This window comes from Limulus polyphemus, unplaced genomic scaffold (assembly GCF_000517525.1).
Source record: "Limulus polyphemus unplaced genomic scaffold, Limulus_polyphemus-2.1.2 Scaffold11000, whole genome shotgun sequence".
NCBI lineage: Eukaryota > Metazoa > Arthropoda > Merostomata > Xiphosura > Limulidae > Limulus > Limulus polyphemus.
This window is the reverse complement of record NW_013676610.1, coordinates 4,742-15,006: the sequence shown is the minus strand read 5'-3', so window position 1 is coordinate 15,006 and position 10,265 is coordinate 4,742. Positions and strand designations below refer to the sequence as shown.

The following is a 10,265-nucleotide window of genomic DNA, read 5'->3' as shown; positions in this document are numbered from 1 at the left end:
TATAAAAACAATCTACCTGTGTTTCCCAGATATACCTAATATATTACTTATATAAAAACAATCTACCTGTGTTTCCCAGATATACCTAATATACTATTAAAATAAAAACAATATACCTGTGTTTCCCAGATATACCTGATATACTACTAAAATAAAAACACTCTACCTTTGTTTCCCAGATATACGTAATATACTACTAAAATAAAACAATCCACCTGTGTTTCCCAGATATACCTAATATACTACTAAAATAAAAACAATCCACCTGTGTTTCCCAGATATACCTAATATACTACTAAAATAAAAACACTCTACCTTTGTTTCCCAGACACACCTAATATACCAGCAAAATATAAACCTACCTACCTTCCATATAGGTAAGTAATCATCTCCTACAACATATGTTTCTAGATCGACTGGATCAAATGGATAATATTCTTTGACACAAAATCTAAAAAAAAATATTTATGCAGATGTCAAATCATAACAACACGTATGTTTTCCTATATCCGAGGCCATATTAAATAAATAAATATGTTTAAATGGAAACACTTTGCAACTGCTAAAAAAATAAGTAGAGTTACATGAATAATGGTTTCATTTGTACTGGAAAGATGGTTTTAAAATATTGAAACATATAGTAATCAAGTAATCTGCTACACAAGATAACCACACAGTGACTTTTTATACCTCGGGTTATTTAGCACACAGTTTCAAGTCTGTGGCAGTTCCTTCTAAACTTTACTTCAAGGATTACCTGTTGGATTTTGAATAACAAGTTTAGAAAAACTGGATATATGGGATTATAGTAATAAAACATCTAATAGTACTCAAATAATCTAACAATTACAATAATCTTATTAAGGAAAACTGTTAGCACTAAAGAACCTTACTAGTAACAATGTTCATAAAACAGATGATGTTTTTAATATTTAAATGCTAACATAAAGTTAGATCGTACAAAGACTACAGAGAGAAAATCCCAGAATTATTTTAATAAACAATATACAATCTCACAACACAAAAAGATTGTTTAAGGATAAGGTCATCAGGTGTTTTATATAGGTACATAAAGAAGGATGTCTGGTTAGACTGATAGATTCTAAAAATATAATTATGAATCAGCTTATTTCTGGATTATAATTTTGTGAAAGATCCTCATAATGAAATGAGAAATTTACAGTTTGATAATAATGCATACAGTACAATGTTTTGATGTAGAATCTTTTTACACTAAGGGTAATATTCCTTTCGAAAACAACTTACAATTAATAGCTGACCTTCTATGTTACAAAGAAGATCTTAAAGTTATTAGGATTTGCCACCAATAATTTCAAACTTATTAACTTAAGAGAATTTAATTTAGTATAAAATAATGAAAAAAACTGCTACACAAGAGAAAAGCAATTAATGTCAGAAAAATCAAGAAATCCAAAGATAAACTGAAAATTGACCTAATCAAAAGCTCTTCAGATGCTTGAAAATAAAATGGTGGCTGTTGGATATACAAGACTGTTTAGTGTAAGAGCTATTATTTAGTTAATATAGTGATCTAACATTAACGATTATTTAGTTTTTGTAACAAGAGTGTTTAAAGTTAATTATTCTAAAAGCAATAGCAATGACAAATTTCGTTACGTAACGCGGTACAAGTCATATGTTATGTGTATAGTTCAATTGCTGTAAATTGATGTCAAACAACTCAAACTTTCTGTATTTTTCTCAGTGCCTCAAGTGAGTATTGTTACATCATAGCATCTTGCAGTTTGTTGAAAGTTCTAGGCTTCAGTTGGGCAAAGTGCGTGTGTGTGTGTGTGTGCAAGTTAGGTCAGAAAATGTTATTAGTGAAAGTGAAGTTTGACTGCGTGATTGTTAGATTAGCCATAATGGGCGATATTAAAAGTGAGTTTCACAGCTTGTATTGTAATAACAGAAACAGAGATAAAGGAGAATAATTTGTCTTGTCAAAGGGTGTTCTAAAGTAATTGAACCCATCTATGTGGACTTTGACAAAAAGGAGACAATTAGTTAAAGTTCTGGATACAGAATTTTCATACATATGTTTGACTTGTTTTAATATATATTATTTTAAAACAAGTGGATTGTGTGCTGTCCATATATTGTTCCAATTTATCACCAACAAGTCACGGACATCTACTGTAAAGAATCCCAGCACCTTGTCCAATAAAACCTGACATCTATAGTCATTTTAAAGCTGGTTCCTGTTTTAATAAATTATTTACTGTGTAATTATTTTAGCATTGTACTCTTTTTAACTGTATATATGTACATATTGCATAAGTGCTGTTTTAAATTATATTTAACATAATACATACCGCAGCAATATGTCTCCATCAAATATATAAACCCGTAATGGATCTACTGATGTTAAAATGGTATAAACTCCAACATCAAATTTCCTGAAAAAAAATCAAAAATACTCAACACAAAATAAAACAATGGAAATGATAAAACCAAATCCCTTTATCAAATTAAAAATTTTAAGAAATTCAGTAGAAAAAGAAAATGATAAACGAAAAATGTAGCATCATATCAAATTTTAATTAGAATATAAATTTCTAAAAACTAACAAGTATGTACAATATTCTATAAGTGTTATCAAACAAGAAAGAAACAGCACAAGATGCAGTAATCGGACAAAGACAAGAACTGGGAAAATTTTCATTTCTTTAAAACAACAGTGTAGTTGTCCTTAATTTTGTGTTATTGATATAATATTCAAGAGATATGCCTCAACATACCAAAAGAATAAAGAACTCTGTCATAAACAACAATAATACAACAATAAATCAGCAATACAAGAACAATAAATCAACCTGTCATCAAATGTTAATGAATCATTTTTCTACAGCTACCTTAATACTTCACATCCAAGTCGACATACTACAAGAACAATAAAATAACAATACAACAATAAATCAACCTGTCATCAAATGATTATGAATCATTTTTCTACAGCTACCTTAATACTTCACATCCAAGTCAACATACTACAAGAACAATAAAACAACAATAAATCAACCTGCCATCAATAACAATAGGATTATGAATTATTCTTCTACAGAAATGCCTTCTCTAAGTCGATGTAGCACATGAACAAAGAAAACCATCAAGAGACAAATCAGGCTACCTGCCATCAATAAGTAGTGGATTATGAATATATTCTTGTACAAAGGTGCCTTCAGACTCGAGATCTAAATCTCCTATTTTTTGCACACTTATTCCTCTATGACTGTTGCTCTTCTGGACCCACATCTTCCAAGGGTTCTCTCTAGCCTGAAAGTAGACCAATATGAAACTTGTACGTTCCTTCATCAAATAATTTAGGACATATACTCAATTTTCCCATTATAATACATTTGGTATATTTATTGTTGATACTAATAACATTAAGATGAAAAACTTATGTGCTAATAACAGTACTTTTCTGACACAATTCACTGTATCAAGAAATGAATGCTTTTTACTTAAATGCTATGCTATTTTTTGATTGGATGATGCTCAAAATAACCTCACACATACAAATTGTTCACAAAAAGCTTTCTCAATTAGTACTGTCCTCTATTGGTGCAAATTATTTTCTCACCACTAACCTTGTAACCCACATTTCTTTTTGCACATCTACATGCAAATGATCATGCAGCAACCCTCCACCAATAGGAGGTCGACACTATCCCGATCATAACTAGCACCCTCCTAATAATGCACTTGTTAATCATTTCAAGATTGGCCATGACCAAGTCAACAAATACGCCAAAGGTGGGAAGGATAGGTGGGTATGTAATCGAAAATACATTTTCAGTTTAGGAAAATGTTAACTTCCGATACAATATCATACTTCCTCTGAATCCCACACTGAACTAGTGGAGGGCCAGTGATCCTCCTCTAGAAAGCATCCAAAGAAAGACCATATGGTATGTAAAATAAATTAGAAACATCACACCAGTGGAAGACTGCACTACTTCCGAGCCAGGTATACTCTTCAGCCTTGAGTGAAGTTTCGCTAAAGAAATCTGAGGCCTCTGGCCAGGCAAAGAAATTGGACAGGAGTGGAATAGACTTATAGGTGGGAGAAGATAGGAATGGAAAGAGTGAAAACATATTTAATCTCCAGATCAGTAGAAATCAGATGCATAAAGGAAACAAACAAACATATCGAAACCTGATCACAAAACATTGAAAAACGATGATCACGGGCAAAAAATATGATGAACAAGAACAGCAAATAAAGTAATGGATCTCCTGAAAAAGGTTAAAATGAACTCAGAGGGAGCTGAGGCAAGACCAAACAAAATCACTCTAAACTGAAAACACACACACCCATGAAGTATAAAATGAAGAAAATTGTCGAGATGCCGGGGAAATAGGAATATGGAGACATGTATCCAACAAGTCAACGTACATCATCCACAAAACAGGAGTGAAAACCCCTAACAAGAACGATCTACTCACAGAAGGGACCCTGGAGAAGTAAGACCTGAGCCACTCTGACTGTGGTAGTAAGAAAAGGGATCCCACTTATGGTGAAATAAAGTGGATGGTGATACAAGAAAGGATAAAGGGGGGGTAAAAGAACCCTAAAGAAAACAGGATCCCAACCTGGAAGGACCCAACTTCATAGCAACCACACCTGTAAAGTGAGGCTAAAAGAGGAAAAGCGTGCCATTGTAGCAAAAAGGAGAGGACTATGACCAACAGAAAAACAAATAATGAGACTACAGAACCACCCCAACCAAAAGGCAAAGGGAGATAAAGCATAAACAATAATGTATAATGTAATAGATGAACAGAAAAATTCTGAGGTAGTGAAATGCAACAGAAGTACCAGAGTCTGAACCCCACACTGGAAGAATAAAAATAACAATCCAAAAGGTGTGAGATGAGTTATGGGTAGGTGGAATGAGAAATGCATAAATATATACGGGAAATAAAGAATACTGACCATTGAAAGTGCGTGTACCCTAAAATAACTACTTATGAACCCCAGTATCTGGTTAAGAAGAAAAAAAACCAAAGAAGATTAGTCCACAAAGAGGGTAAGGGTAAAATTGAAGGAAAGAGGAGACAGAAACACAGAATAAAATACCTATATAGGGTGAAGGAGGCCTAGGAAAGAGACCCCAAAATGACACATGACAGAAAAGTATGTTCAGGAGGATAAAAACAAACTACCCTAAGTCACATTCACCCATTCAGACAGATCTAGGTGCTGGTATGACAGGCTGCTCAACAGGTTATACAGAAGATTCCCATCACACGAGTGGCCAACAACTATTTTAATGCCATCGCAAATGTAAATGGGAAATATGCCTTAGCAACAACAACAACAGTGGTAGTAGTGACCACGTGAAATCATGAATGCATAACATACAGAGTCAAAAACAAAAAATCAGAAAAGGGAGAGTAAATAATGAAATTTAAATGACCTGATGATGACAAAACCTTGTACATTTGCTGTTATGTTAAACTTATTAAAGTTTTTCTTCATTACCCATTCAAGCCGTCTCCAAGCATAACTAAATACGTATCAGCATGATGTCTTCCAGGGCTTCTATCTAATGGCTTGGTCTTAGGATCCTGTAATGAGCTAACTAAATAGATGTCACCATGATGTCTTCCAGGGCTTCTATCTAATGGCTTGGTCTTAGGATCCTGTAATGAGCTAACTAAATAGATGTCACCATGATGTCTTCCAGAACTCCTATCGATTGGCTTGGTTTTAGGAGCCTGTAATGAACTAACTAAATAGATGTCACCATGATGTCTTCCAGGGCTTCTATCTAATGGCTTGGCTTAGGATCCTGTAATGAACTAACTAAATAGATGTCAGCATGATGTCTTCCATGGCTCCTATCACACATCATTTGGTGAACTAGGTTTACTGGATTAACACAGCTGAACTTATGCTAAAGAGTGCCCATTGCTACTCAATACACTGTTATGGCAAGGATGTCATCTCGGCAGCTTTGATTATCTCAGTGTTGGTATGCAAAGGAATGCCCACTGCTTTCTTGATACATCACAAAACCTTTTACCTGTATACACAAATCACCAGCTTACCACACAAGACAGTGTTTTTATGGAAGATGGGACTCCTGACCATTCAGGCCGAGTCTGAAAACGACGACTTGAAGGTCAGAGCATTACTAATCTGCCATGGCCAGGACAATCACTGGATATGACTCTTGCTGAGCATGTGTGGTCCATCCTTGATTGTTTAATGCAAAACTACTCTACACAATCAACTTGTAGGGACACTCTTGTCCTATCAACTTCTAGGGACACTCTCTTCCTATCAACTTTTAGGGACACTCTTGTCCTATCAACTTGTAGGAAAAATCTTTTCCAAGTCCTTTGCCAAGAGTGGAGGCACAATCCCACTGGCCCTGATCTCAGATCTTGTAAATATTGAAAATAACCGTGTTTTTGCCTTAAAATTGCAAAGGACAGATAAACTAATTACTGATTGTAATCTTATACTCTGTTTGACGTTTGTTTATCAAATAAAGTGGCATTCATTTTGGAGTGGATGTCTATTTACTTGCTATTAAGTTGTGTACATAATTTACTATGCAAAAACTTAGAACTGAAATAGAACTATGGTTGCAAGTTACTGTTTAAAAATTCATCCAACAAATAGCTATGCTTGTACATAATTTATTAGTACATGTAAGTAGGTCTGGGCAATTAATCAATTACTATGAGCTTTAATCACATTGATTATTGTCACATGGCATAATGAATCTATGTCTCATATATAACAAACTAACCAAAACTAGTGTATCTGGTTGTTAACATTTTCCAACTATTCCAGTAATTGAAATATTGCCATTATGAATTTTCATTATTATTTTAGAACAATTTGAGGTTATTCAGATTAATCAGTCCTTGTTATGACTTATGAAAATAACCAAAATTTGAGTTTTTGAATGTTACTATTTTCAAGTATTCCAACTATTCAAATATCACATGAGAATAATTGATTAGTTGAATGTAATCAATCCCTCTCTATATATAATGTAAATTATTGCATGAACAAGTAATCCACTTACATACTGCAACAGTTTCTCCTTGTCAGTAGGGATCTTGAAAGCTGGTGGAATGTGTTTGAGCATAGATGTGGCTAAGTTCACTTTGTTGGTGATGTAACCTGAGCCTGGGAAATGGTTTACCTGAGGAAAAAAACTTACATACTTCTAAAGCACATATACAACATGAAAAATGTGTCCTAGACAACCAGAAAACCATTACAGAGCTCGAATATCACAACTTTACTGTTTTACACAAAGTTTTACTAGATTATTTTTTCTACATTGATTATAAAATATTAGTACAGACATGCTATCAACTACTGGCATTCTATAAATAGCTTGGGCAAAATATAAACTGTTCTCAAAAAATGATTTACGTTCTTGTTTTATATTTGTTGTTAAGCACAAAACTACAGAATGAGCTACCTGTAATCTTCTCACCATAGGTATCAAAGCTTCATTTTGAATGTTGTAAGCTCCCAGACTTACTGCTGAGCCATCAAATGGCAATTAATTAATTATTATTAATATTAAGAAAATGGCAAGGCCAATTTAATACAAACATCATAATTATTACAAGAGCTTTTTATTATTATAATAAAATAATTCTATAGGTTATGTTAATGTAAGAAAAGTACCCTAATTTGTAAAACAACATAGTAAATAGCATGTTTCGCATAAGGAGCATTTTGTAAATGAAAACAACAAAGACAATTGAATAAGTTAAAACGTTTTCCTTATTCTAATAGATTGAATGAGTTTACAGAGAATACACAAGCCATCTGAAGAAGATAAGTGCAGAATAACTTATGGTTTCAAGGGTATTTGATATCAGAGAAAAAGAGTACAAACAAGGTATAGTAAACATATCACATATAAAGTTAGCATCTTCAACCTGAGTTTCAAACTGACCAGTACAAACAAAGGACTACAAACAGATCACATTTAAAGTTAAAATCTTCAACCTGATTTTAAAACTGACCAGTGTACCATCGATCTATAGCTGCTTAAAAAACAAAAAGAAAAGAACTAATTCATATGGATAATTGGTTTTCAATTTCTGAATCAAACACTCACTTTCTGGTGAGGCTTTAGGGTCTGCATATATGAAGACAGTTCTGTAAAAGGGTAGTCATGAGCCCATAGGACATCCCACTTGGACTGACTGTCACCTTGCTGAAAACCCAGTCTTTCAAAGACAGCAAACACATGTTTCAAGTACCCAGTTTCTAGCTATAGTGAAAATATATACTTCATATACAAATGTTGTAGAATTACTGGTCAATAAAAATTATAACTGTTTTTGGGAGGATATGTAATTACCAAACAAATTACTAGCAACTTATCCTAACAATCACACTTCCTGTCAAAGAGTCTTTACTGAAAACAAATTACTGGCAACTTATCCTAACAATCACACTTCCTGTCAAAGAGTCTTTACTGAAAACAAATTACTGGCAACTTATCCTAACAATCACACTTCCTGTCAAAGAGTCTTTACTGAAAAACATTACTGGCAACTTATCCTAACAATCACACTTCCTGCAAAGAGTCTTTACTGAAAACAAATTACTAGCAACTTATCCTAACAATCACACTTCCTGTCAAACAGTCTTTACTGAAAACAAATTACTGGCAACTTATCCTAACAATCACACTTCCTGTCAAACAGTCTTTACTGAAAACAAATTACTAGCAACTTATCCTAAGAATCACTTCCTGTCAAACAGTCTTTACTGAAAACAAATTAAGACATTACTGTAATGAGAATGTGAGAAAGCTGTGTATAAATATGAAACACAGCTACAATTGTTGCATAGAGCTTGAACATTATTGTTCTCAAAACACTTAGAGTTTATCACTGCTTCAGAAGCTTCTTATTTCTGGCAGTACTGCACTGGAAAAGAGAAACTTTGACAGCTACTCAATACATTTCCAGATTTCCATGGTATGACATTACTCAAACTTCACATTATCTTATATTTTGTTTTTATTAAAAAGTCATTCCTAGTTTATTATTAAACTTGTTTACATTCATAGAAAGTAGCAGCATGTTGTCAAAATTAAAGTTATGTTCATATGATGCTTTAAAGTAACTATACTGGATGTTGATAAAATCTGTTCAAATCCCTTGCTACAACTGGTGTTAGATCCTAGTTCACAGAGCAGGTTAGAAACATCAATCCAAGAGAGAGAGAGAGAGTTCTAGGCACCAACACTTACATAAACTAAGTTTGTAAGATTATGACAGTGTTTTTATCTATGGTCTCTACACTTTATTGTGACATTATTTTCCACCTTTCTTCTCACATACATTCATTCCTTGTTAGCTTCAGCTACAAAAACAATGCTTTTCTATAAGAAACTGCAGCTGACACGTAATTCAAGAAATTAAAATACAAAAAGTAAGTAATCAGATTAATACTTCTAACCTTCTTCCCATGAACCCATACAATACGACTCTGAAACTCCTCTGGTGCCTTAACCTTTTCTTTCAGATGAAAATTATTATGAAGTTCTTGATCTTTCTGAAGGCGACGAAGTTCGTACACGTTTAATGCCGTGAGTAGGATGCCAATAATTAACACAGCAATAATTAAGCTCACTGAACGAGGTACCTTCCAGGGACTGGAAGCCCAATTTCTACCATACATTTTCTTGTGATCATCATCTCTCTAAAATTAGAAGATAAACAGCATTACATCACTTAAAAACAAACTAATTGTACAAGACTAATTTTGGAACTTAAAATGAGTATGTACAAAATACTAGCTGTATTACACCACTCTCCTACTTGTAAAAACATATTTTAGCAACCAAAATTAAAATTTTATTTCTTTCCAAGTTTCACAAATTATAATCAAATTTCTGCTTATCAGCAACACAAATTAACATCTTCCTTCTAACAAAGTTTCATGGTTATTAATGACACAAGTTAACATCTTCCTTCTAACAAAGTTTCACAGTTATTAATGACACAAGTTAACATCTTCCTTCTAACAAAGTTTCATGGTTATTAACGACACAAGTTAACATCTTCCTTCTAACAAAGTTTCACGGTTATTAACCACACAAGTTAACATCTTCCTTCTAACAAAGTTTCACAGTTATTAATGACACAAGTTAACATCTTCCTTCTAACAAAGTTTCACAATTATTAATTACACAAGTTAACATCTTCCTTCTAACAAAGTTTCACAATTATTAATTACA

General features: G+C 33.1%; 1 protein-coding gene across 1 annotated transcript in view; it reads right to left on the bottom strand.

Annotated features, from left to right (window-relative positions):
- Window positions 1-366: 366 nt before the first annotated feature.
- Window positions 367-10,265, bottom strand: part of LOC106476603 (tubulin polyglutamylase TTLL6-like) — a gene marked incomplete at its 3' end in the record, with an annotated part of 14,038 nt that continues 4,139 nt past the window's right edge. Inside the window, exons 3-8 of the mRNA XM_013937248.2 lie at window positions 9,485-9,727; window positions 8,130-8,285; window positions 7,074-7,193; window positions 3,152-3,297; window positions 2,337-2,420; window positions 367-451 (exon numbers count right to left, since the gene is read on the bottom strand). Coding sequence (XP_013792702.2) covers window positions 367-451; window positions 2,337-2,420; window positions 3,152-3,297; window positions 7,074-7,193; window positions 8,130-8,285; window positions 9,485-9,727 — 834 coding nt within the window. The remainder of the gene's footprint in view (window positions 452-2,336; window positions 2,421-3,151; window positions 3,298-7,073; window positions 7,194-8,129; window positions 8,286-9,484; window positions 9,728-10,265) is intronic.